Raw genomic sequence first — 27984 nt, 5'->3', positions numbered from 1 at the left:
TATACTGATCCAAGTTCTTGCAATCTTTGGAATTCAACTAATTCCAAGCTGTCATAATGTCTACTTTAAAGGTACTTGTCAACCAATTTGAAGCAAACATTTGCTTGAACTGGATCCAAGTGGTAGGTGGCTTCCCTTGAATGAGAAGTATAGACCACCACCGCAATGCATTTCCCTTCAAAAATGTGGCTGCCTTGCGTATCTTACATGCCTCTGTGAAGTTGCCTCCAAAATGGGCTGAATCAAACTATTGAATAAAAACAAGTGCTTTCAGCCTATCTTGTGCACCATTGAAAGGCTCAAACTTCACGCTTTTGCCACCTTCATCATAGTCCTTTGGCGGACCTATGGGAGTTAGGTTATCATAAATGGGCTGCTGCAAAAAAGGTGCATTAGCTGTATTTGCATAAAAACCAATACTATCTGAAGCACCTACATGACCAATACCAAATCCTTGTGCTCCAATAGTTCCTGGGAGTGCCGATACATATCCATATGGCCCGCTTTGTGCCCCAGGCATCATGCCTATGCTGCAATACATGGGATTAGGCATTCCACTTGCATTACCCGAATACATTGGGTATTGTGAGCCATGCATTGGCTAGTGCATACCATAGGGATTTGTGCCATACATTCCCCTATGCGGTGCTTGTCCAATCATAGCATGAAAAATGGTACCACCACCAAAGTATCCTTGTTGTCCCATGCTTGCATGTGCATAATTGCCTTGTTGCCCATGTTCCTATGGATTGGCACTACCAAGTTGGCTATGCATTTGCACTTGCTGGCCCACGGATACCAATTGTTTTTGCTCACAGGCATTTTGGGCTCTTCTAAAGGGCTTAGACATTTCCTTCGGTTCTTGTGGCTGTCCCGAAGCTATAGAAGGTGTCTTCTTCTCTTTGCCTCTGCTGTCTTTCTTTGGGGCATTCAAGAATTGGGTAAACTGGGGATCCTTTGCCAAAACAGCAAAAAGATTTGATGCTGCACACATTCGATCCTTGAAGCTATCATAAAATTCTTCAGCCCCTTGCTGGTCATCAGCCTCTTTATGCATTGAAGTGCCAACCTTTGGATCATTTCCCACATTTTCCGCATGCTGTCCATGCTGAGAACCGTGCCCAGCATCAGTCATTGCATTTCCCTCTTCACCATGTGATTGACCAAGGAGTGATGCATCCTCTCCACTTGATCCCGTATCACAATGTGAAGACGTGCTTGCTATAATTCATTGCTGAGAACAATTTCAGCAATAATGCAATAGTTCCAAGTTGCAATCAAGTACCACGGCCCACCAATTCAAAGGATTTGATGGTATCCTGGCAATGGAACCATGAAACCAACCTTCCTTCCATGGATGGGTGGTAAATCCCTAATTACAACTTAATTACAACAGCAAACAATAAATGCAAATTTGAAAATACAAATTTACCTACTAATCTTGGACAATGCATACCCGATTAGCCCCGAAATTGGTGCCCCTTTCGGTATTTCTTTAGCTTTACTCAAGAAGAAGTTGATTTACAATGGGATTCTCCCGATCCCTTTCGCAATCCAAACTCACTCGTGGCTGGCTGCAATGGCTGAAAATAGGCTGACCATGGCTGCTCACAACTCTCCCACATTTGCTACAGCAAGAATGATCTCGTTTTTCCTCTTCTTCACCCTTTTACCAGCCTGTATAGGCAAGTTTGCCAAGTGGCAACCTTCCCAAATGGTTTTTCCAACATTATCCATCATTAAATATTAATTTTCAGCCTTTAATTATTGAAAATTAATCTAATAATTATTTCAATGTCCAGAAAAATAATCTGCCAAGCCAATAATTAAATTGGCTAGGCATCTTCCACTTCCGAGTCTCTTTGTGCCATCTTTGACCATTAAATTGGAGTTAGGTATCATTAAACGCTACATCTCTAGTGTCACCAACTGACACTTATGGCCAAATGAATGACCTAGGTTAATAATTGACACCAGATACTACCAAGTACCTATGCAACATAACTTATAGCAACTTTTGCCTTTGACATCCTATGATTTTCTCGCGTCCAAGGCCAGTAAATTTACTCTAACCCTAGTTGCACCTCACATGTGCAACATTTACTTAATTGTGTGATTAAAAATTAATTCACATGTTAAGTGAGATTTCAAAAATATATGTCCTCATGACAGATGCCACTCAATCACTTAATTTAGTAGGCTTGAGGCACCTGATTGCAAGCCAAAGCTTTGTGCTAGTGCTGATTTTTACTCTCAGCTAAGAAATTATAGCAATATGTCTTCATATGGTGAGATGCAATCAAGCAGTGATGATGCCTTTTAGTATGAACATTCGCATGGAAATGAAGGAAATGCAATGTCTGACCTTGGACAAGGCTCAAACCATGGTCAGCAAGCTGAAAATGTTGCTGTTGGGCAAGATGCAGGACCTTCAAGGCATAATGAGACTGATGACTAGTAAAGTGAAGAGGAATTTGATGCCAATTCAAGAATTGGATGAGGATAGCAACAAATCTCTTTGCTGAATTGATAAATGATCCTCAATTTAACCAATTTTTCAATACTTCAAAGCAGGACAGCAAAGGCAAGAAGAAGTTGACATCTTCTACACCTTCGAGACAGCAAGGAGCATCAAAGGTAATGTCAAACCCTTCATTTGAAGCTCCCAAAGATGCTAATGAAACAAAACAATTGGTACCTAGGAGGCAAGGAATGCAAATGCAAGGCCATCATGGAAGTGCCAATCCAATGGATTTTGGATAGTTTGGCATGCATGCTATAATGGGGCAACCAAGATATTTAGATGGAAACACAAATTTTTCATGAATTCAATGAGTGCACCCTTTTTGTAGTAGTCAATGTATAACAACTTGACACCCAAAGTGGTAGCAAAAGACTATGATGAAGGGGAAAAAGTAGTGAAGTTTGAGTCCTTTAGTAGTGTACAAGATAGGCTGAAAGCTTTGACTTTCATTCAGCAATTTGATCCAACCTATTCAAGAGGACACTTCACCAAGTCCTCCAAGATTTGAATAGTAGCCACTTTCTCGAAAGGGAATGCTTTGCAATGGTAGCCCACTCTTTTGATGCAAGGAGATCACTGTCAACATGGATACAATTCAAGCAAATGTTAGCATTGAATCGGTTGACAAGTACCTTTGAGGTGGACATCATGACAGCTTGAAATAAGTTGGATACTAAGGAATGTAAGAATTTGGAGCAATATCATGAGAAGTTTTAGGATGCATTGCTGCCTATTACTTCTTATCGCCCCGTATCCCTTCATGAGTAAGTGGAAAAATATGTTTGTGGGCTGCCCAAAGAAATCACGGATTTTTGCATTAAATCCACCGTGTCTAGCATGTCTTAACTCATAAAGACTGTTGCTACAACCGATGCTTTGCTGCATGGGAAGGACTCGGCCTTCTTAGAGAGTGGAGAGAAGCTGAATAAGACGTTTGAGGCTGAGAAAAGGAGTAGATCTCAAAATCAGCCTGTAAAGAGGCCAAAACAACAAAGAAAAGGTTTAAAAACATTGGCACAACGTAGGGAATTGATGGCTGCAAACAAATGTTTTATTTGTGAACAAGAGGGTCACATTGCAAGGGACTGTCTTGATAGGCAACATGCTGAAAAATCAAAAAATCAAAGAGTTTCTAAAGGAAAGAAGCCCAAAACATCAGTGGGATTGGTGCCCAATGTTGTTAGTAATCAGCCCAATAACGATGTTACTAAGTTGTGCAAAACATGGGACAAAATTAGGGCTCCACATGCATTGATTTTCTTTGATAATGATACACGAACCAACTTCATCTCTATAGACATAGCAGACCGCCATCTAAGCACTAGAGAGAATGAGATGGGACCCATGGGGAAAGTTGGAATAGCATGTAAAGGCTATGTAGAGCCCATCACACCGCACATTGGAAAACTTCAGTTGCATATACAAGGATTTGTGGACAGCGAAAAGTTCTTCATTGCTCCACTTGAGAGTTGTGATGTATTGCATTGTCACTATATGCATGCAGTGATTGATTCTCGTGCAAAAAAGGTCACTATTCAACATAACGGAAAGACACTCACACTTGATGTAAAGTTGAAAGGCAAGCATGTCCCTGTTGTATCTACAAAGCTGCCATTTCTAAAGTAATGAAAAATAATCTTTCAACGTACTTGGTTTTTACTAAGGATAAAGATGATAGTGAGAATGTCGAAAACATGTCTTAAGTTAGAGAAGGATCACATGTCATTTTTGAAAATGTATGTTGATTGCTTCTTTCAATCACTTCCAAGGCAGCTACCGCTTGAAAGGCAAAAAGATCACGGTATAGATCCTATCCTTGGAAGTAGTCAACCTAATAAGCCACCCTACAGAGACAATGCAGCCCAACAAGAGATTATGAGTCAGAAGAATGAGCTATTAGAAAAAGGGCTGATTTAGCCCAACTCATCTCTTTTTTGTTCTTCGGTACTTTTGGTGCAGAAAAAGGATAGTTCATGGCATACATGCATTGATTATCATGCTTTGAATATGATCACAATAAAGAATCACTTTCTTATTCCTTGGATCGATGATGTTATGATAGATTGTAGAGGGCAACCATATTCAGTCATATAGATTTGAAAAGTGGGTATCATTAGATATACATTAGACCAAAAGATGTCTCTAAGACAGCTTCCTGGACATCTTTTGGGTTGTATGAGTTTCTTGTTATGTGTTTTGGACTTACTAATGCTCTTACCACTTTTAATCAGATGATGGATCACTTATTCAAGCCACATAGAGGATTTGTGGCCACTTTCTTTGACGACACGATTGTCTATTCAAAAATGAGATAGAACACAAAAGACACTTGGACATTGTGTTCAATGAACTGCGTGAGCATAGGCTGGTTATCAATGACAAGAAAAGTGAATTCTTTTTGCATGAAATCCATTTTTTGGGACATATTGTATCTGCTCATGGTATTCGCATAGACCTTGTAAAGGTTGAGGCATAGAAACATGAAACAGGGAACGGAAATGGGAAACGGGGACAAGGACAGGAACACCAAACCTAGGGAACGGGGACGTGGGAACGGGAACGGCATTTAAAAATTTAAAATTCATGGATAAATAATAATATTTCACTCATAATCCATGTGGACTCTGGAGTGTTAAAACTTAAAACCAAGGTATATAATCCACGAGGACAAATCATTAAGTTTTAACTTTAAGATATCATGCATCATTCTAAAACTACTCATTAGAAATTGAATTGCAATTTACAAGGCTCAAGAGGTAAGCTATTCAATTATAAATAATAAAATCCATAATACATATGCCAAAAATGATAAAACAATGAGCAATGAACTAAACTTTAAAGTCTAAGCTAAAAGAACATGCCTATGGTACCATTGCCAAAAAACTTAAAAGATTACAAATATGAAATTGAAGTCTAATCTTTGAAAGAACATGCTCATTGCCCCAAAAAAGACTACAAATATAAAGTCTAATCTCTAGACTGAAGCAAAATGCGGCATACCAAAATAGCCCAAAGGGCAACTACAAGACTGCAAGACTCAAGTACAAATATAATATCGGCATGGCACAACTGTCAACAGCCCAAGTGTCACACTGTCATCAATGATCATAATATCATATATAATGTAAATGTGTCATGTATCATGAGACTCATGATAAGTAAACTAAATCAAAGATCATGATCATGATCTGAGGCTGCTCTAGCCACTCCTGAAGTGCCAGCCTCATCATCATGTGTACCATGAATAGCTACATCTCCCTCAACATCGACATGCATCTCCTCTTCTTGCTGCATCTCCCACTCTGTGAATGGATCGGGCTTTGTTATCATACTGTTACACAACATCCTCAAATTAGCACTAACGAATACTAGATCGTTTGCCCTCTCCACACCAAGACGGTTCCTCTTCTTTAAAGCAATGTGAGCGTATGTACTCCACAATTGCTCCAAACAAGAGGAGCTAACTGACTGACTCAAAATACGGATGGCTAGTTGCTGCAACTCAGGACCATCTGAACCATAGTCCTCCCACCACAAAGCTGCCCCAATCTTACAGTGATCCTCCTGTGCATCCCCACAACCAAAAGAACCCCGAAAGGTCCTATAACATGAAAGCTGATCTCCAATCTTTCGTCTAGTATCATGATCAGGCACTAGACGAGACAATATAAATCTCCATACATCCATAACCTCAGTGTCATTCTCCTGACCCTTGTCCTGAAACTCAGGATCCACAACAAATACAGCTGCATGTATGGGTGAGCTATAGGAGTTCCACCTCGTCACAACTAAATGGTATATCTTCTCATACGCCTCATCATTTGGTGCCAACTCCTGCAACTTTTCATTCAGCCTATCCATAGCCTCATATACCTTGCCAATGCAAGGTTGCATAGCATCCATAACCCTCAATAAATGTACAATAGGTGATACCATAACATCTATCCGCTTTACATCATCCCAAAAAGTGGAGTTATTTGCTTTCTCCAAGCATAAGATACCTGTAGGAGTATCTGCCAATGTTGATGAGGTAAACTCATCACTAAGAAATAACTGCCTCAAGGCACCACTGCATTCTCTCAGCCTGCCTAGCATCAAGAAGTTAAAGGCAAATCTGGTATCAGAGTATTTTAAAAGTGTCTTCTTCGACCGAAAGAGAAGTGATGGCAAAGAAACTGGTGATTCAAAACAAAGCTAACTATTTGAGCTCCTTGCTCTATGACAAGTGCAATCCATGACAGGTTACTAATATCCTTTAATAGGTTGTTCAAGCAATGAGCCATACAATATGAAACTGTGATATGCAGATAATATCCCTGAATAATAGTGCCTACTGCCCTCTTTGCGGGCTCTCCATCTGCAACAAATTCCACAACATGCTCTAGGCCAATAAGCTCAACACATGTAACCCACTCTGCTGCAAGTACATCTGCTGACTTTCCTGTCTCTGATGCATCATGTGAAGATATGAAATACATTTCCCTACAAGAATAAGCAACCATACCATAAATGGATCGCTTGCGTGTATCACTCCAACCATCAGCAATCATTCATTTTTAGCCCACATGCTCTTTCTAGTCACTGCTGCTTGCTCAACAAGGCGCTTTTTCTTGTCGAGCAAAGTGGTGCGTAAGGTCTCTGATGATGGAGGTACATACGAAGGACCATACTCACCAATCTTCTTGCACATCAATTTAAAATACTCTGACCTGGCTGCACGAAATTGAATGTGGTCATGATAAAAAAAGCGTGTCACTGATGTATCCGCCTCTTCCTTCTTCTTGGGATCCCAACTAGCATCAAGTGTGCTTTGTCTACATGCAACATGTGGCATTGTTGATGCCATGGCCGATGCAATGTCTGCAGTAGGTGTGGAGGTAGCACTTCCTGATACTGACCCTGCTCTAGATACATCTGATGGAAATGGTGTCACAAAAGTTGCAAGGTCAACTGCAACACGTCGTGGTCTAGATGCAAGATAAGCTTGTTGACTTGCTACACAGTCACGAAGCTCCCTTTGCTTCTCCAAGGTCACATTCGGACAAAACTATACCTCTGAATTTGGCTCATGTAGGAGATGAGCTCGGACCTGATTATGCATAAATATTAAAATGGAACAAGTGGCAATTGGTATTCCATATTCTAATATTTAAGTAACTTTGAAAAATTAAAATCAATAAAAATTTGAAATACAAATGCTCGGCTCAATGGATTACCTTGTTTGTTCCACTAGTTCGGAAATATGGGCAAAGCTTGCAAGTCCATGGTCGAGATCCTCCACCACTCAAAGGGCAGTCAGCATTTACTTCTTCCCACTATGACCAATCATCGAACCTTCTTCCTCGACCACCAACCTGACGAGCGGGGCGGGAAGATGAAGCCATCTATGATTTCAGGCTGAAAATTGAAGGCTCAAAAGTCAAGAGAAGGAAAAATTGAAGGCTGAAAATTGAAGGCTCGAGATAAGGGAGAAGGCTCAAGAGTCAAGACTCACTCAAGAGTCCAGAGAGAAGGGAAAAGGAGAGAAGGGAGAAGAAGAAGAACAGAGGAGAACTTGGAACTTGGAGAAGAACTTAGAAGGAAGACTCAAGAGAAGAGGAGAAGAAGGAAGAGAAAGAAGAATGTTCAAGGAAGAAGGAAGAAGAGAAGGGAGAAGTGAAGAGAAGGTAGAAGGAAGAAGAGAAGGAAGAGAAAGAAGAGAAAGAAGAGAAAGAAGAGAAAGAAGAAGAAGGAAGAGAAGGAAGAGGTTGGAGGTGGGAGGAGAAAGAAGAGAAAGAAGAATAACGAAAAGAAGGAAGAGAAGGAAGAGAAGGAAGAGAAGAAATAAGAAGAAGAAAGAGAAAGAAAGCGGCTGGGAGCAGGACGCAAGTGAATTGGGCACAGGCAGGAGCAAGCGAACTGGGCACAGGCGAACTGGAGCGGCTGCAGGCGATCTGGAACGGGAGCAGGACGCGGTTTCAGATAGGGAATGCGTTCCCTACAGCGTTCCCTGTCTGAAACCGAACACGGAACGTTCCATCAATTGAAAACGCGGTCCACGACAGATACATGCCGAGGACGGTGATTCCACATGCCGGGGGGCCGTTCCGGCCGTTTCCTGTCACTATGGGTTGAGACAATACGATCATGGCCACCTTTGAGAAATGTGCATGAGATCCACAACTTCTTGGATTTATGTTCTTACTACAGAAAATATGTATGCAAGTTTAATGAAATTGAATCTCCATTGCATGGTTTGCAGAAGAAGGATGTTCCATTTAGATGGATAAAAGTAAAAATTTGTGCATTTGAAAAGTCGAAGAAAAAGATGACTTCAAATCCTGTGCTTCTGTTGCTCAATCTAAGGAAGTCATTTGTAGTTCGATGTGATGCACGTGGTAATAGCATTGGGACCGTTCTTATGTAAGATGGCTGACTTATGGCTTATAAGAGCCAAATTCTCCACGGTGCAAAAAAGAATTTGCAGGTCTATGAGAAAGAGCAAGGGCTGTAATTCATGTGCTGTCTACATGGAAACATTATTTGTTAGGGGCTAAGTTTACAGTGCAGACAAAACATCAATCTTTGAGGTACTTTCTAACACAGTCAAAGTTGTCAGAGAACCATATGAGATAGGCAAATTTTCTCTCTATGTTTCATTTTCAGATTGTACATATTGATGGTAAAAAGAATGTTGTGGTTGATGCACTGTCACGTAAGCCACAAATTTCAGCCGTCAATTTAGTTTATCATACTAAGTTGGATGCCATGAAAGAGCAATATGTTGATGATTCAGACTTTGCCACTGTTTATGATCAACTTTGCAATGGCTAAAGACATGAGCACTTTGTGCTAAGAGAGATTTCTAATGATACATGGACGACTATGTGTCACAAAGCAGTTAAGGCCCAGAGTTATCACTAAAAGTCGTGCTCCTCCATATATAGGATACAGAGGTATTGATGCCATGGTCAAGGCAATGGAGTATTTCTTTTATCGACCAATTTTGAGGCATAATGTAGAACAGTTTGTTAGGGCATGCATGGTTTGTCAAAAGGTAAAGCATGATAGGTAAAAGATGTCGGGTTTATTGCAGCCCTTACCTATTCCAGATATACCTAGGTAAAGTATTGCAATGACTTTATTTTTTAGCTTCATAGAACACCTATAAGAAATAATAGGATATGGACTATCATTTGCAGGTTTAGCAAACAAGCCAATTTTATTCCAGTGAGGAAGAAAATAAAGGTTGATTACATGGCATGATTGGTTTTGCAGCACATCTTTAAGTATCATGGTATACCAAAGTCGATCGTTAGTGATCGAGACCCTCGGATGACCAGTTTATTTTGAAAGAGGTTGTTTAAGAATATAGGTACCACGTTGAAATTCTCATCATTCTTCCATCCGTAGACAGATAATCAAACTGAGGAAGCAAATTCCACACTATTAGATCTTTTGAGATGCTATGTTTCAAAACACAACACACATTGCGAGTAGTATTTGCCCTCGGCTGAGTTTGCTTACAATAACACAATGCATAGTTCCATTGGCAAAGCACCATTTGAGGTAGTTGAGGGTGGCAAAAAGGTACCACCTATCTTGCAAACTAAGGATAAGATCTTTCACACTGACTGTTATGTGAAAAACTTGGATGTAGCCTATACAAAGATAAAGTATGCACTTCAAAGATCACAAGAAAAGGAAAAGAGGGTAGGTAATCGTCACAAATGTGCTTAGTAGTTTGCAAAGGGCAATTATGTATTGCTGCGTTTTGAAAAGGCAAGGCTAAAAAAGATGAAAGGAAGAGAAAGACTTTATCCAAAGTTGAGTATGAGATATTGTGGGCCCTTCCACGTGTTGGAGAAGATCAACGATGTGGCATATCCACTGAAACTACCTCCACATTGGTGGATATACAATGCCTTTCATGTCAATTTGTTGAGGCCTTTTCATGGTGAAGTGCCAGAGGAAATGTCTGCTGAAACTCAGCCTGATGTTAAGGAGCTAGATGAGATTTTGCTACCCAAGCAGATTTTGGCACATAAGGAAAGAAAGGTCAAAGATAAAGTTTAGGAGATGGTGAAATTTCAGAATTATTCACCAATGGATACCAAACGGATCGAAGAGGATGACTTGTCAAACCATCCTCAGTTGTTGCAACTTTACCTAGATGCCTTTCAATTAGAGCTGACTTCAGTTCGTGCTCTATCAAGTTCAGTAGAGCAGAGGTCCGAAGTATTACTTGATGCTGAGGTGGAAGATAGGACTTCCACTCCACCAGTTGTGGACAACTCTCATATGAACTCAATCTTAGATGTATTTAGCATGCATCCAAGGTATTGTGCTGATAGCATATTTGCCATGAGGTCACTACTTAGTGTACTAGTCACTGTGAGATGTATGCAAATGAGAGTGAGTTTCACCCGAGCACTGAAACTATATTTTTGTGTCAGTTTATGATCAACTTGATATGAATTTTGCCTCAATTTTGATACAAAATTTTGATCAATTTCAGCTCAATTTCTTATCGGTTTGAGAACCTTTTATGGTCACTTTTGGAATCACTTTTTACATTGATTGCTTCATGCAATGAGTTTGTGCTTAGTTTGCAATCACATTTACAACAATTTGTGATCAGTTCTCAAATCAGTAAGTGATCATTTTCTGATCAGACTATGCTCGATTTTCAATGGTTTACAGCTCTTCCATGGATAGCAACATGTTGGTAAATGCCATTGATAGTTTCACCCGTGCTTTATGCTGAATTAATGTTTTTCTATGGTTGATAGTCAGAACAGTTGAGAAACATGAGTTATGGATGCATCCAATGAGATTCTAGGAACAGTTCTAGACTAATTTTCAATTTTATGTTATGTATATGCTAACTGGAAATTTTCTACAAGTTTGGGACATGTAACATGATTGGACAACATTGCGGAATGTTGTGAATGTGATCCCTTATGAAAATTCCAATGTAGTATGCATTTCCTTTGGCACAATGCAGAGCAATCGAGGATGATTGCAAGAATTTCAAGGGAGAGGTCTATCACAAGGATGTGAAATTTTGAGATGCAATATTCTACTGATAACATTTGATTAAGTTATTAATCAAATGTGCAAGGTTGTTTAAACACATGTGATACACATGGCACGTATTCCATATTAACAAGCCAAGGATCCCGAGGAGGTAGTGGGTATCAAAGGCAAAAGTTGTGATAAGTAATGCTAACTAGGTTTTGTTGGTCACTTCATATCAAATTGGACCCTAGGGGAGTGGTTTGGCTAATAAGTGTTGATGGTGATGTTGGGGACTAGTATTAATTAACTAGTCTAAGGGTCAATAGAGATTAAGGACCACTCCAAGTTGCAAATGGCCTAGCCAATTTAATTTTGGATGGACATATTTAATTTTGGGCATAGTCAAAAGAACCGAAATTAATTTTCAAGATTATTTAATTTTAAAAATTAATTAAATGGCTGGATAATGCTAAAAAATGGGTTCAAAAGGTTGCCACTTGGCAAAAACGCCCATGCAAACTAAGAAAATGTCACAACTCTATAGAAACAGAATTTGTATCCTTTTTCATTAATTTGTCTATATAATAATTTATTAAACTTATTTCCTTTGCACTAATTAGATATAAAGAAAAGTGCATTGGAGCTGACCACTGATGAGTGGTCACAGGTTATGGTGGACCCACCCGGTGGGTTAGAGAAAAGATAGTTCACACTTCCATCTATATGGCCCGATTGGGCGCCTGTGACTAGAACTCACGCATATCAGGGTTAGACTCGCACACAGAAAAGATTGATGCCTTGAAGTGTGGGCTAGATCCACCAGAACAAACAGTTACAATCAACAAGATGGCATGATCATGAAATGCTTGTATAATGTGCATGTGTGGACTGAAAGCTTCAAATGCACATTTCTTTGCATAGGAAAGTCACATGAAGATTCGGATACCATTTTTGCGATGTACACGGAAAAAGCTTTCATATGACACTCATATTGGGGGGGTCCCTAAATTTTAGGAGATCCCTAAATTTTAGGAGCCTCGAATTGGCCTAAAAATGCTAGTCCTAAAAAATAGGGATGTCATTCTAAAAATAGTAAGTTTTGTACTCTGACTGTGCTTACTAAATTTGGTTGTTTCTATTCTTGACAGTATTCAACCCAAAAAGGAAGGCCATAGAGAAGAGACAAGTGTCAAGACACTTGTCACACAAGTTTCCAAGTGTCCCACCACTTGTCACATCTCATGACATGTGGCTGGACACTTGTCTTGTGCTACTCTACTTTCCCCTTTTGTACTAGCTCTTCCCTCTCCTATAAATAAGAGCTCGTTTTTCTTCATTCATCATCATTTTTCTTTGCTGTAAACTCATGTACAGCACCCACAGATAGCCAGAAACTGGCCCCATCCATCCCCATCATCATCCCCCACTTCTTCATTATCAAATTCCTCTATATTCCCTCTTCTATCACTGTTGTTTTACAGGACAGCAAGCCTGTAAATTCATTACAGCACCTTCTCGAGCTCTTTCTTCCATTTTAGCAACAAGAAGCAAGCCCTATCCATGTACTGCTGATCAACGATGGAGAAAGGCTGATTTCCCCTTTTTCTTCTCTCATACTGTAAAGAAATCAGTTCTTATCATTGCATAATAGATAATGCATGTGTGTTTGTACATCTTTGCATGATCTTATGAGAGTGAGAATTACTTTTTCTCACTCTCAGGTTGATTGTAACTGAGCTCTTCCCTAAGGGACTTGGATTGAGCAGAAATACATTCCTTCGGGGAGGGTTGCCCATCTTCAACCCTCAATCTTGTCTCCATTACTTTTACATTTTCATGGCTGTAATTTTGTGAGTAATTTTCATTTTCAGCTTTAAGTGTTCATTCTCTTTTATATTAAATCTCGAAAACAACCGAATATCATAATTGTTAAGCATACCCCGTTGTTCGGGGCGTTTACAGTGGTATCAGAGCTTTGGCTCGGTCCTCACCCCAACACTGGTAGTGCTTACAATTATAAGTTTGTTTGTTTTCAGCCCTTGCATTGAGTGCTTGAGCTTTTTTTTTTTTCTTAAGAGTCTCAATGGATCAGTCGAGTGCTATCCTTCAAGCCATTCAAAGTCTTAGAGAGGAGAATCAGCAAATTCGTGAGCAACTTCTCAAACTAGAAAAAGTTGAGAATCCCAAAGAATTTAAGGAAAGAAGCCCATCTACTTCAAGGAGACAAAGCCATACCAATGAAAGGAGCCGATCAAGAAGTCCAACTACTTCTAAGAGGCAGTCCCATTCTACTTCAAGACAAAGAAAGATATCACGTCGAAGCTCATCCTCTTCTTCAAAGTCATCTGGCGCCTATTCTGATGGATCCTCTTCTAGTAACGAAGAGTCACACCCTTCTCGTGGAAGACCTCATCATCGTCAAAGGCGTCGACATTCTTCACCCTCGTCTCCATCTTCTTCCCCATCAAGCACTTCATCATCTTCAACCTCAAGATCCGAGCATGGACGAAGGCATAAGAGGAAGAAGAAGACTAAGTCACTATCTCAACTTGAAAAGAAGATCAAGTTCAGTATGTATGATGGTTCCCGAAATCCTGATCTTCTTCTGAAGTTTATTCGTCAATTTCAAATTTTGTATGGTCGTGACAAGTATAAAGAAAAAGAAAAGATTAAGTTTGCAGCTTTACATTTAACCGACTTAGCCCATACTTGGTGGACGGGGTTGGAATATGATCATGCTGTCCCAAAATCATGGCGGTCCTTTGTTCGCATGATACAAAGCCAATTTCTTCCTGTTCATTTCAAAAGAGATGTAAAAATGGAATGGAATCAGCCTTGGCAGAGGAAAAATGGAGTCACTTGGTGACTATACCAAGAGATTTTGGGAGCTACTTTTGAAGGTCCAATATTTCAAGAAGATCAGCAGTTCGGAAAAGCTTAGGAAGTTTCAAGGAGGTTTGCATTTTAAACTTCGTACTGCTCTTAATCATTATCATTGTTCTAGTCTCAGGGAACTCATTGACCATGCTGAGACATGGGAAATGAAGCACAATGGCAACAAATCATTCCAAAAGAATGATAACAAGAGAGTAGCTGACGATGAGGAGTATTCAGCCCCAAATGAAGAACAAAAACAGCGACAAAAGCAGCCATCAAATCAAAGAAGATGAAGCCCTATGCACCTCCTAATGCTCCTCAATTTCGCTCCAATCTATACCCACAAGCAAAGCAACTTTCCGAAGAAGAAAAGCAACGCTTCATGAAAGAAGGGAAGTGCTTTAAATGTGGACAAACAGGCCACATAGCGAAGCAATGTCCAAACAAGGGACAAAGCAAGGTTTCTGACAACAAGCCTAAGTCGCCAGTGAAAATCAATGCTATCAGTGATGTAGTTGCAAACACAACTCACACTCCAGAGACGCGCAAATTATTAAAAGCTTGGGGACAGTTGCAAGGTAAGTAAGCACTATTCTTGATAGATCTTGGGGCGAATGAAAATATCATTTCCTTGCAATTAGCTAAAGAGCTTGGATTAAAGAATGAAGAGATGGACACTCCGGCAGAAGTTCGCCAAGCTTTAAATGCTAATGAAGGTGACACAGTGAAGACTGTGATACCCTACATTGGCAAGCTCAAGTTTCAAATTCAAGGCTACAGTGACGAAGATACCTTCTGTATCGGAGACCTTGATGGTTGCGATGTGATTCTTGGCATGCCCTGGAATCATAGAGTAGATTCAACCATCTTCTCTCAGAAAAAGAAGGTAGAACTCACCAACAAAGGCAAGAAGTACGAGATCCAAGCTGGAGTTTCTGGAGACACCATACCTATGGTAAGCCATATGCAAGTCTCTAGAGCAATTAAGGATTGTGTTCGATGTTGTCTGCTTTATGTTACTGATGTAAAAGATAATATGAATGTTGAAAACCAAGAGCAACTTCAGCTCTTGGAAAAGTATAAAGATTGCTTTTCGGAAGATCTTCCTTATCAGCTTCCCCCAAAAAGGCCAGAAGACCATCATATTGATATTATCCCGGGCAGTTCTCCTCCTAATATAGCACCATACTGTGTGAGCCGTCCTCAACAAGAAGAAATCAGAAAGCAAGTCGAAGACCTACTCAACCGTGGGCTAATTAGGCCAAGTAGCTCACCATTTTGTTCACCGGTTCTTCTTGTTCAAAAGAAAGATGGCACATTCAGGATGTGCATTGATTATCGAGCCCTCAACAAAATCACTGTGAAGAATCGATTTCCTATTCCCAGAATTGACGACATTTTGGATCGTCTAGGAGGCTCAAAGGTTTTCAGCCGCATTGATCTAAAGAGTGGTTATCATCAAATTAGGGTAATACCACAAGATATACACAAAACTGCTTTCCGCACTTCATACGGTCTTTATGAATTCTTGGTGGTTCCTTTCGGATTAACCAATGCACCAGCCACCTTTAATCGAATGATGGAGCGCATCTTTAGAGAGCATCAACAATATGTCGGTACTTTCTTTGATGATATTCTTGTCTTTAGCAAGAATGAAGAGGAGCATCATCAACACTTGGAAATTGTTCTACAATTACTACAACAAAATCAACTCTTGGTAAATGGTAAAAAGAGTGAATTTTTCATGCATAAAATAAATTACCTTGGGCATGTCATCTCTTTTGAAGGGATTCAGATGGATCCTGAAAAGATCAGGATAATCCAAGAATAGCCTCATCTTCATGATGTACATGGGGTGCGATCGTTTCTTGGCTTATGTTCTTATTACCGCCGCTTCATCAAGCATTTTGCACATATGGCTTCTCCACTTCATGACCTCACAAAGAAGAAGATCTCTTTCCAATGGAAGGAAAAAGAGAAGGCAGCCTTCACAAGGCTGAAAACTGCTCTTACTTCTGGACCTGTTCTTATCATTCCAGATCTGGTAAAACCATTTGTGGTGGAAGCAGATGCTTGCGGTGATTGTATTGGTGTAGTGCTAAATCAAGAAGGCCATGCCGTAGCCTTTGAAAGCCGCCGTCTAAATGATGTGGAGAAAATGTATGACATTTATGAAAAGGAGCTCTTAGCAGTGGTTCATGCTTTAAAGATATGGAAACATTATCTTTTAGGCAATGAATTCCTTATTAAAACTGATCATCAAAGCTTGAAGTATTTCAAGACTCAAAAGCATTTGCAGGAGAAACATGCAAGATGGGAAAATTTCTTGTCTATGTTTCATTTTCAAATTATGTACACTCCAGGGAAACAAAATGTAGTTGCTGATGCACTTTCTAGAGTGCCTCACATTGCAACTATTACAGTGGCTCATCATGAAGATTTTCAAACGATGAAGAATACTTATGATGAAGATACTGATTTTGCAGCAATTTGGTCAAATTTACAGCAAGGAGGTTCTCATCCAGATTATTCTATCAAAGACGGTTACCTTCTCATGAACAATCACCTTTGTGTCACTCTTCCTGTTCGACAAAAGGTGCTAAAAGAAAGTCATGAACCCCCTTATGCAGGGCATAGAAGGAGGGCAGCCACTCTAAGTGCAATTGAGCACTACTTTTATTGGCCAACATTACGAAGAGATACACATAACTTCATTGAGGCTTGTCTGGTATGCCAAAAATCCAAATATGATAGGCAGAGGATTCCAGGATTGTTGCAACCTCTTCCAATGCCCAAAGATCCATGGGAATCTATCACAATGGATTTCATCTCAGGTATTCCAAGAACACCTCAAGGTCATGATATGATTTGGGTCATAATTAATAGATACAGCAAACAATCACATTTTATTCCATGTCATAAAACATTGAAATCCGCACAAGCTGCAAGACTTTTCATTCAACATATCTTCAGATTACATGGCATGCCTTCTGAGATCATTTCAGATAGAGACTCCAAATTCACAAGTAACTTTTGGCGTGCTTTATTTGAGAATTTGGGAACCACTTTAAAGTTCTCCTCAGCTTTTCATCCTCAAACTGACGGCCAAACAGAGGTGATGAATCTCACTCTTTTGGATATGTTGAAAGCTTATGTTAGTGAACATAAGTCACAATGGGAGAAATATCTTCCATTATTGGAGTTTGCTTACAACAATACAGTGCACTCATCCACAGGGAAAGCTCCAAATGAAATAGTACAGGGTAAAGTGATTCCTCCTCCAATTATTCGCACTAAAGATAAGATTTTTGCTGCTGATGAGTTTGCTTCAAATTTAAAAACCACAATGGAACAAGTTCGAGCCACTATCAAAGTTGCCCAAGAGCGACAAAAGAAGCAAGCAGATAAACGAAGAAGACCTTTGGCTTTTGAAAAAGGTCAATATGTCTTGCTAAAGTTTGATAAAAGCAGGCTCAAACAAGGTTCTGGTCAAAATTCATCTTTTCCAAAGCTCTCCAGTAGATACTTTGGACCCTTCAAAGTGATTGAGAAAATAAATGAAGTTTCTTATCGACTTGAGCTTCCTACTCATTGGAAAATACACAATGCTTTTCAAGTAAGTTTGCTAAAATCTTACATAGGACCAGAACCAAAGGAACCCATTACTGAAGATCCCCCAGAAGTTGAAGAAACAGAGCAACTCTTGGAACCTGAAAAGATTTTCTTTCTCAAGGATCGAACCACGAGAAGTGGCCTTGTGACACGAAAATTCTTACTAAAATTCAAGAATCTACCAACAACAGATGCACAATGGGTAGATGAAAAATTCATGAAGGATTACCCAGATATTCTACAGCAATATCAAGAAGCTTTTCAGCTTAGGACAGCTGAATAAAAGCCAGAGGGCTGTCACAACTCTATAGAAACAGAATTTGTATCCTTTTTCATTAATTTGTCTATATAATGATTTATTACATTTATTTTCTTTGCACTAATTAGATATAAAGAAAAGTGCATTGGAGCTGGCCACTGATGAGTCGTCACAGGTTATGGTGGACCCACGCGGTGGGTTAGAGAAAAGATAGTTCACACTTCCACCTATATGGCCCGATTGGGCGCCTGTGACTAGAACTCACGCATATCAGGGTTAGACTCGCACACAGAAAAGATTGATGCCTTGAAGTGTGAACTAGATCCACCAGAACAAACAGTTACAATCAACAAGATGGCATGATCATGAAATGCTTGTATAATGTGCATGTGTGGGCTGAAAGCTTGAAATGCACATTTCTTTGCATAGAAAAGTCACATGAAGATTCGGATACCATTTTTGCGATATACACGGAAAAAGCTTTCATATGACACTCATATTGGGGGGGTCCCTAAATTTTAGGAGATCCCTAAATTTTAGAAGCCTCGAATTAGCCTAAAAATGCTAGTCCTAAAAAATAGGGATGTCATTCTAAAAATAGTAAGTTCTGTACTCTGACTGTGCTTACTAAATTTGGTTGTTTCTATTCTTGATAGTATTCAACCCAAAAAGGAAGGCCATAGAGAAGAGACAAGTGTCAAGACACTTGTCACACAAGTTTCCAAGTGTCCCACCACTTGTCACATCTCATGTCATGTGGCTGGACACTTGTCTTGTGCTACTCTACTTTCCCCTTTTGTACTAGCTCTTCCCTCTCCTATAAATAAGAGCTCGTTTTTCTTCATTCATCATCATTTTTCTTTGCTGTAAACTCATGTACAGCACCCACAGATAGCCAGAAAATGGCCCCATCCATCCCCATCATCATCCCCCACTTCTCCATTGTCAAATTCCTCCATATTCTCTCTTCTATCACTGTTGTTTTACAGGACAGCAAGCCTGTAAATTCATTACAGCACCTCCTTCTCGAGCTCTTTCTTCCATTTTAGCAACAAGAAGCAAGCCCTATCCATGTACTGCTGATCAACGATGGAGAAAGGCTGATTTCCCCTTTTTCTTCTCTCATACTGTAAAGAAATCAGTTCTTATCATTGCATAATAGATAATGCATGTGTGTTTGTACATCTTTGCATGATCTTGTGAGAGTGAGAATTACTTCTTCTCACTCTCAGGTTGATTGTAACTGAGCTCTTCCCTAAGGGACTTGGGTTGAGCAGAAATACATTCCTTCCGGGGGGGGGGGTTGGGGGCGGGGGGGGGGGTTTGCCCATCTTCAACCCTCAATCTTGTCTCCATTACTTTTACATTTTCATGGCTGTAATTTTGTGAGTAATTTTCATTTTTAGCTTGAAGTGTTCATTCTCTTTTATATTAAATCTCGAAAACAAGCAAATATCATAATTGTTAAGCATACCCCGTTGTTCGGGGCATTTACAGAAAACGTTTTTGGGGACTGGGTCTCAACCATTCAGTCAACTTACAGCTTGGCAGAGGAAAAGAGAGAGTTGGTCCATTTTCTAATCAGACAATTGCAATTCACAATAGAAGATAGCCATCTAGAAGCCTCAACAAGTAGAGAACAACAAGGAGTCACCTTCCACAAGTTGGCAACAACACATTGCTAATCAAGTGATAGCATTTTGAAGATGCCTGGCAGTAGGTGGCTACATTAAATGCAGGCTAGAGCAAGCAGCAAGTAAAATTTAGGGTTTTCTCACAAAGAATATCAGATTTCTCTCTCATCTTGGCTTTCTCTCACCTTCTCTAACCCATTCTCAAGAGATCTCAGCATTTCTCAACCATTTTGAACAGTTCTCAACCAAATTTAATGGACAAAAGAGAGATCGCTACTGTACACCTTAAATTTCTGCAAAAATTAGGGTTTGACAGCCACCTCGAGACCCATGCCAATTGGTGAGGCCATCGTACGCTGAATTCAGCACCTAAAATTTGTACAGTTATCAAGGAATTCAGATGCCAGCCCATTCATTGTAATTTGCAGCAGCATTTGGCCAATTGACGATTCATTTGTGCAAGTCCTAGGTGAAAATTCAAGGGGCAATTGGCCCAAATTGATTGCTAATTATTACTACAGCAAAGAGGCTTTTTGGAATAACAAAGGAGATTGTGAATCTCAAATTGAAGTCATTCCATTAGCAATCAAGTTTTAAAAATACCAAAAGAGGTGTCATTTTTGGGGCCAATAGGATGTCCAATGTCCGAGATTATTAAGGTAATTTGTACATTTCAAGTTATATTCATTTGTTGATTGCTATAGTTAAGTGCTTAATCAAGGAATTACCACCCTTTCCAAGAAGGAAGGATGGTTTCAAAATATGCAATGCAAGACTGTGGGAGGCTATTCAAGGCTAGCTCAAGGCAAAAGGGTGGCCATTCCAACCAAGCAACAGCTCAGAGAGAGATCGCCAACTAGCATGAGGCTGCTAGAATCAATTAATAGAAAATCACGCATACACGATAGGACATGGGTAACAAGTTTCTTTCTCCATCTCAATAAGAGGTGGCCTTAAAAGAGGAGGGCATGCTAACTGCATTGGATTTTAACCCCCTCCCCCCTTTTTTAAAGATAATGGTATCATCAAAATTGCCAACAAAATTATCATTTGAAAGATTTTCTCTCCAACTAATTTTTCTCTTTTCTCAACATACTTCCTCTTTCTCCTCCATCAAGTATTCAACTTCTCTGACCAGATTTGAAGTGGATAGCACTAATTTTGTTGTTAAAACCCTAATTTTGGTTGAAATTAGGAGGTTTCTTTGCCAACTTAGAGTTTTGTGGTCATTAACTAAAGACTCAATGATGAGAATAGCATCTAAAGGGAGAACTAAAGCACATTTGATTTGTTCTACATGCAAGTGTTCTCAGTTCAACTTGAGCCCAAATTGTAGTAGAGTCAAGAGGCAACTTGAATCCTCATGTCGTTGGTCATTTGTCACTTCGTGACTACCCAAAGTGTTGAAATTTGTGAAGAGTTCCAACTAAATCTCCGTATATTATGAATTTAAGCAATACAAGTTCAAGAAATACAACAAGGGGCGCCAATTTTGGAGCCAATAGTGTGTAAGCTATCCAAGATTAATGTGATAATATAGTTATTTCAGATTTGTGAGTTTTATGCTTGCTATGAATAGTGTTAAATCAAGTTATCTACCACCCTTTCCAAGAAGGAAAGTTGGTTTTACAATCTTATTTTTTTCCCAACAAAGCAAAAGCACATGTTGCAGAAAGAGCCTGCATAGCTACATGCACCGTAATAGCAACCATTGGTAGTGGCCGTGTTCAACTTTCTACACTTGGCTTTTGTGATTGGTCTCAATAGTAGTGAGTGTTCATCATGAGTGAAATCCTTGAATGATGTCTCTCCAAGTTGATGCTTGTTTGAACTTCATGCTTCTTTGTACATACTTTTTAAGAAAATAATCAAACATGTTGACAATCATCAAAGAAATCTATATATGTAACACATTACAAATCATGTGACTAGTAAGCACGACAACATGACCATCTCCTGTCTACTAGGCTCGATACAAACTAGTCCATATGTTGAAAACATGCATGGCCATATAGCTAATGTGGCAAATGGAGGTTGAAATAAAAATGTCTATGGTCAAAAGAAGGTGATACATGAGCTGCTCAACTTGAATATATTACCATGCGAACTATAATCGAGCAAATTTCTAATAGGCCGATTAGAACCTTATTGAGACTAAAAAAGCGCTCAAACATTTATTATGTTGTCCATGATTGTGAAAACAACATGGCCAATTTACTTCAATAAAGAACTCTCATCCAGCCACATTAAAACCAGCCTTATTTCCACATTTGTCATGGTGCTACTCACTAAGGAGTGTGCACTAATAGACTTTCCACATAGCACCTTGTTTCTTCCTATATTTCTAACTAATGATCACTTGTGTGTCACTTTTGGACCTTGATCCCATTCATGGTTCATCCACTTACTTGACTTTGCCCATGTAGTCACTTCAAGTCCCCCTAATGGTGCAGCCACTTATTGGATTTTGCCTCTATATATCAATCCTAGTCTCCACACCCACACAATTGTGCTTTGGCAAAGTCTTTGGACATGGATGGGAGGCCACAATGGTTGCTCCCCTTTAGTATGCTAATGAATAATGCATTGTTTCATGTTGCACACTAGAGGATTCCCCATTCCGTGTAACTTGTGCTTGTTTTATTTTGCTATCATGTCAACATTTGGCCTATGCTTATTGGCCTTGCTCCTTCACTTCCACTTTGTGTCCTTTTGACAAGCATATGCGAATGCCGCAATGGCATGAAACTAAGTTGCCAAACAAGGCATACAAGCTGGACAAACCAGGTATAAGCTAAGGATGACAATGGCAAAACAGATCCAATTGATGGGTGTTACTTGAAACTTGAAGAAATACTAGACTTGAACTTCCTGCTTTCTTATGATCTTATACATCATTGCCAAACCATCTCTCATTTCACCAAAGCCTACTTACACTTGACAATGAGCAGAAACCTTGTGAGTTGTGCACTAACACGAAAATGAGATGATCTTAAGAAATTGTTCTGTCGAGAAAGGTGTGACCAGAGGTCTTACAATATGCATGGAGATTTGGAAATTTGCTCTAGTTCATGGCTGGACTTTGTGTTTTCAGTACCAGGAAAAAAAAAAACATTCAGAAGTCAAGTCTTGCCAAGACTGACTTTCTGCATTCAAACATCAACATGTCTCACCTTGCCTTATTGAAATTTGGTATCTTATAGTAGTTTCAGGAGCTCTTTCAAAGTTTGTGGATTGAGACAAGGTGCATCTAAAAATACCACATGGAAAATGATGATCCACCACATATACTTTGAATATGGTTTAATCTTGAGCTTGTATGATACATACTGACGAATCAGGGAGGTCCTATTTTGTAGAACCAACATTTCTCAAAGACCAATAATACACAAGACCACTATTCTATGTAACCATTATGCACTCTATAGTCCATAATATACAAGCCTATATATCTCTTGATAGCCCAATTTACACACAATTTAATTTCCTCACATCTATATTACACAAATGTGAAGCTTCTCTGTTATAGAAAATTGCAAATGCTTTTTTCACAGAACTAGATTAAGTTTTATCCTTTCAACAGCCCGTATTGCATAGGACTGCAAGCTTCTGTTTTGTCGTCCATAAGACCTATGATTACAGTTATCAAGCAATCATCCACCATTTTAGACACAAAGAATCATATTTGGACCGAACTTGTAGATGTCTTCAAGGGGCCACCCAGGGACCACTGTCAACCATGCAGTTAGGAATAGATGGACCTATCTTACGGCCCATGGTGGTTCCCTTGTTATATCAGGTTTCTGGAATAGACAGGTTCACTTCATCTAGAGCGGATTCAATTTTCAATAAGGCTTTCTTTAAAGAGTACGAGAAGCAAAAGTATACCTTAGTTGACAAACTTGAAAGAAAAAATGGTTCGAATTCTAAAATTCCTGGTCAAACTAGGATGAGAAGAATTCATGTGTTGGTTTCTTAGGAGAGATTTCTCAATATCTAGTTCCACTTTCTAGAACCAGATAGGTGGACTAGCTATTGCAATCCTGGTCCAACGAAAGTACACGACTTCTATGAAAAAGTGAAACGATTCTTTCAAATGACTTATAAAAATGGACCTTGCCTCACATTTGCTTGCATGTGACGAGTATCTCCAATTATAAATGAATAAGCTGATGACCGATGAGCCGTGCAGATTCCTCTATAGATGGGCAAACCAAAGCACACGTTGTGCGCTGGAGCATTGCCATGTGCTGCTACTTACATCAAGAAGAGGCGAGATTCCGTAACCATTATTAAAGCATGCCAAAAAGGCATAGTAGGTGAATATCTTGGTGTACGCAGATGCAGCTTGAGTGCTATGCAAGCACATGTAAGTGGAAGTGCAATGTAACTATGCGAATGCTATACACGGCTAGCCTGGATGAATAAATGACTACGTTATCCATAAACTTGACATTAAAGTAGACATTCACAGGCAATGGAAATATGAACCTGCGTTTCAGCTTGTAGACGAAGTCGTTCACGGCCGTCTGAGGATCAGGCATGGCAGCGACCATAACGGAGACGTGGAGGGATGGCTGATCGTACGACCAGGGACGAGCTGAAAGCCAAGCACAAGGAAGACACTGCAGAAGACGACGGCCCTGGAGGAGGGATAGGCATCCCAAGGTGTTGGCAATGCACAGAAAGGAACACGCGCGAGCAGAGGCACACACACACACACACACACACACACACACACTCTCTCTCTCTCTCTCTCTATTCTCTGCCGGGCTATGGGAGAAACCTTTGCGGAAGAATGACGACCGAGCTAGGCCTTGTGGATGGATATGGCTGGCTTGACAGGGGGATCTGGTTAGGGTTACAGGAGAGGCTTGTACTGTAGAGATGGATACACAACCACGAACGTACACGTGTGTATGTGTGTAGATACTAGATATAAGCGACATCAGATGGTGACCAGTTCGAAGTCGCCTGCCGGCGGGCCCTTGACGGCGTCGGACTCGCCATGTAGGATTCTCTGCCACGTCGGCTCGCACATTCCTTTTTACCCCTTCGGTTAAAAGTCTTGTACCCGCTGGGTTATTTATATGTGTGGAGTTTCACATGGCAAATCTATCTTCTCTCGGCTTTCAATTTGACGTCTACCGTTCTCGATTCCCCACGAATTCTATAATTCCTTTGACATTTCTACAACGTAATAAAATATTAAACTTTGATCGGTTGAGCACTTACAAAGGTGACTAGTCACATTTTCGAAAATAGGATGGACCAAAGGGATTTTGCCGGTACATAAGGCCGATTACACGCCGGGCTATGGACGGATGGACAGGAGGTGCAAGTTGTCCATTACTCTCTCTCTCTCACACACACACACACATATATAATTGCATAGATGATAGAATTAACACAACTACCAACTATTTCAATATCTGAGATCTAAAACATTACTCGAGATTTACACTCCGTAGACAAACTTACGTAACATATTATACATGTAGAATAAGTATGCACAATCATGAACTAGTGGTGGAGAATGGAATGGAGCCATGTAATAAAGATCGTATTATATAAAATCTTGCAAATGTAGTATTCATCAAAACAATAGTTACCAAGCACATGTGAAGAGGTAGCCATGTTACCTGCAAAAACCAACCAAAAACACTAGCTAGACTGAATTGAAGAGCATCAACAATTGCAAGTCATCTCAGGGGGCCACCTCAATTGTTATCCCCTTCGCACCGTGCAGATGATACTTGAGTTTACAAACTCATGGAAGACATAGTTTGTTGTGAGCAACCGTAATAGTCATAGTAGACACCTTCTCTCAAGAATATATACATATGTACTTGTAGATATATATCTTCGACATCTTATCATATTTTATGGGATTCACCTTTGACATTCTCACCCAAATTTTTAGGTGTTGACACCTAAAAATGACCATGACACCCAAATGGTCTTCAAATTTAAACCAAGTAAATTGTACTTTAAAATTATTAATTTACATTTGTTTTTTTATTTTTGACTTCTTAATTTAAGACTCCTTGAGAGCTTGCCATCTTTTTTCTTTAATAAGACACATACCCCCCATAGTCTTCGACTGATTTTTTGTAAGTGTTTTTTCCAAGGCTATGAATCACAATTCAAGAAATTTACAATTGTAAAAGCCTCATCTCTTTGTGTTGTAAACCTACCTAAGCTTTCAAAAGTATGCATTCAATTTTGTCTAAGTCACTTGGGTTGTATTTGTTAAAACATTGCTTCACCTATAAAATTGCGGAACTACAAATATGGAATCTATGTTGATGTGGAGAATTATTTCTATTATGCGGTATCTAGGGTGCATGAAAGTTGCTCCTCAATGAAAGAAGCTTTTCACCCATTACAACCAGTTCAACGTCCCTTTTTTAAAGGGGAAATATTTCAATAACGAGTGGCAAAGTCTACCAATAAGTGACATGGAGTCAACCGTGTCAATCTATTCCACCACAGGCATGTAAATCTATCCACCATGTCTAGAGAATTGCCATAGTCACACACATCAATCTAGCAAATATTACCACTCATGTGAAGTGGCTTTGAGAGAGGAATCTTGTTAGGATCTTTTGAAGTGGCAATTTTTGTATGCATTCACTTTGAGAGAGGAATCTTGTTAGGATTATTTGAAGTGGCAATATTTTGTGTGCATTCACTTTACACAAGTGGGGCATGTGAAAAATGGCATGCATTAAGGTAAGAAATGTTCACCAAACTATGAAAAAATCAACATGTCACAAACAAAATGCACCCATGAAGTGATTGGGCCTAGTAAGAAGACACTTATTGAGTGCAAGCCACCTCAACCAATGTGACAAGTGTAATGTTATTGAGGTCTATTGGAAATAAATATAGCTTCAATATTTGGTGGTTATGAGTTGAAAACTTGTCAACATATTGGTCCTTGACTAAACTCTATGGAATCTTTTGGGCCATTAATTAAGTGTAGAAGTTCCACCATTGTGTCACATGATTTTTATGATTGTGGTTAGGGTTCACTTGCACATCTCCATCATAGGAAATTAAAAACCATTGTGATGGATTGAGCAAGATAGATGCAACTCTTCTTAGGTATCACAATACTTACTCCCCTGCCCCTATGTTTCCAAGAATATTAAGGGTGTTGTAATTTACTACCATAACCTAATGTGCATAAAGAGTGGGAATAAGTAATCAAATAACCTCTCACATTGTGGTTAGCTTGAAGCTTCATTTTATGGGTTATCAATGGATTTCTTACACTAACTTATGTTTTGAGCAACAAGCACATCCTTGTTTTTTGACCCTAAGTTATCGAGAAAAACATCTACTTTTGATGGTGAAAAACTGCTAGAGATGGTGAATAGAAGAGATGTGAATTCCAAACACACAATAACACTCGTAATATTGAGTGAACATATGAATGAGCTTAACTACCACTGCTTTAAAGCATGAATATTGCTATGTGCGACTTTCAAAACCCAAATTCCACTATGAATGAGCTTAACTACCAATGCTTTAAGGCATGAGCATTGCACTCTGCAACTTCCAAAACCCAAATTCGACTATGAATGAGCTTAACTACCTGTGCTTTAAGGCACGGTATTGCACTATGCGACTTTCAAAACCCAAATTCCTCATTTTCCAATGTTTAAATCATCATGGTGAATATTCATCCTATCCCCTTTTAAACACAAATGGATATTGTATTCCTCAAATAGTTTAAGGCTTGCATTATGGACTTATTGTCAAGAGGCACAAATATTCTTGACAACCAACTCAACATCTTGACTCTCTTATGACGTCCACATGTGAGCAACTAGAGGAATCATGACATCCTTTTTACAACATTCATCCTTAGCATCTCTCTTCTTGAGATAATAATTGTACCCCCTTTTTATGGACGTCTCACTTAAAAGCCCAAATGATCTTTATGACATTTGAGTGCCCTTAAATTGGGTGCAATACAAATAAACTAACAAATGACTTTGTGTTACTTTGTATCAAGTCATATAAATTCCAAGATTGTTTCAGAGTAAAAATTTTGCATTATTTGTGTG

At 39.5% G+C, this 27984-nt stretch overlaps 2 protein-coding genes across 3 annotated transcripts in view; both read right to left on the bottom strand.

Moving 5' to 3' along the window:
- The window catches only part of LOC148015326 (uncharacterized), an 82318-nt gene extending 57412 nt beyond the window's left edge, over nt 1-24906 (bottom strand). Inside the window, exon 1 of one of the 2 annotated variants that reach the window (XM_087665785.1) lies at nt 24398-24906. In XM_087665785.1, coding sequence (XP_087521911.1) covers nt 24398-24855 — 458 coding nt within the window. In that variant the 5' untranslated portion in view covers nt 24856-24906. The remainder of the gene's footprint in view (nt 1-24397) is intronic. The other variant, XM_087665784.1, reaches the window with a different exon arrangement.
- LOC148015327 (uncharacterized) lies at nt 743-7184 on the bottom strand. The gene is made up of 3 exons (XM_087666040.1): nt 5764-7184; nt 1070-1221; nt 743-955 (listed from the first exon to the last, which is right to left on the bottom strand). Exons 1-3 carry the CDS (start codon nt 6617-6619, stop codon nt 743-745), a joined length of 1221 nt encoding a protein of 406 aa, XP_087522166.1. The 5' UTR covers nt 6620-7184.
- Nucleotides 24907-27984: the final 3078 nt, after the last annotated feature.

The sequence above is a fragment of the Lygodium microphyllum genome, chromosome 24 (genome assembly GCF_053477565.2).
Source record: "Lygodium microphyllum isolate KBCC chromosome 24, Lygodium_microphyllum_v1.1.10, whole genome shotgun sequence".
In the NCBI taxonomy this organism is placed as follows: domain Eukaryota; kingdom Viridiplantae; phylum Streptophyta; class Polypodiopsida; order Schizaeales; family Lygodiaceae; genus Lygodium; species Lygodium microphyllum.
Note: the sequence above shows the minus strand (reverse complement) of the source record. Positions and strands in the feature narration are given on the sequence as shown.

Coding starts and splice junctions, on each gene's coding strand:
- LOC148015327 (XM_087666040.1), bottom strand. CDS start 6,619: ATGCTAGGCAGGCTGAGAGAATGCAGTGGTGCCTTGAGGCAGTTATTT. Junction 1,222..5,763: donor GGGAGATGTAGCTATTCATG/GTACACATGATG, acceptor AATGAATTATAG/CAAGCACGTCTTCACATTGT. Junction 956..1,069: donor ATGTGGGAAATGATCCAAAG/GTTGGCACTTCA, acceptor GTTTTGGCAAAG/GATCCCCAGTTTACCCAATT.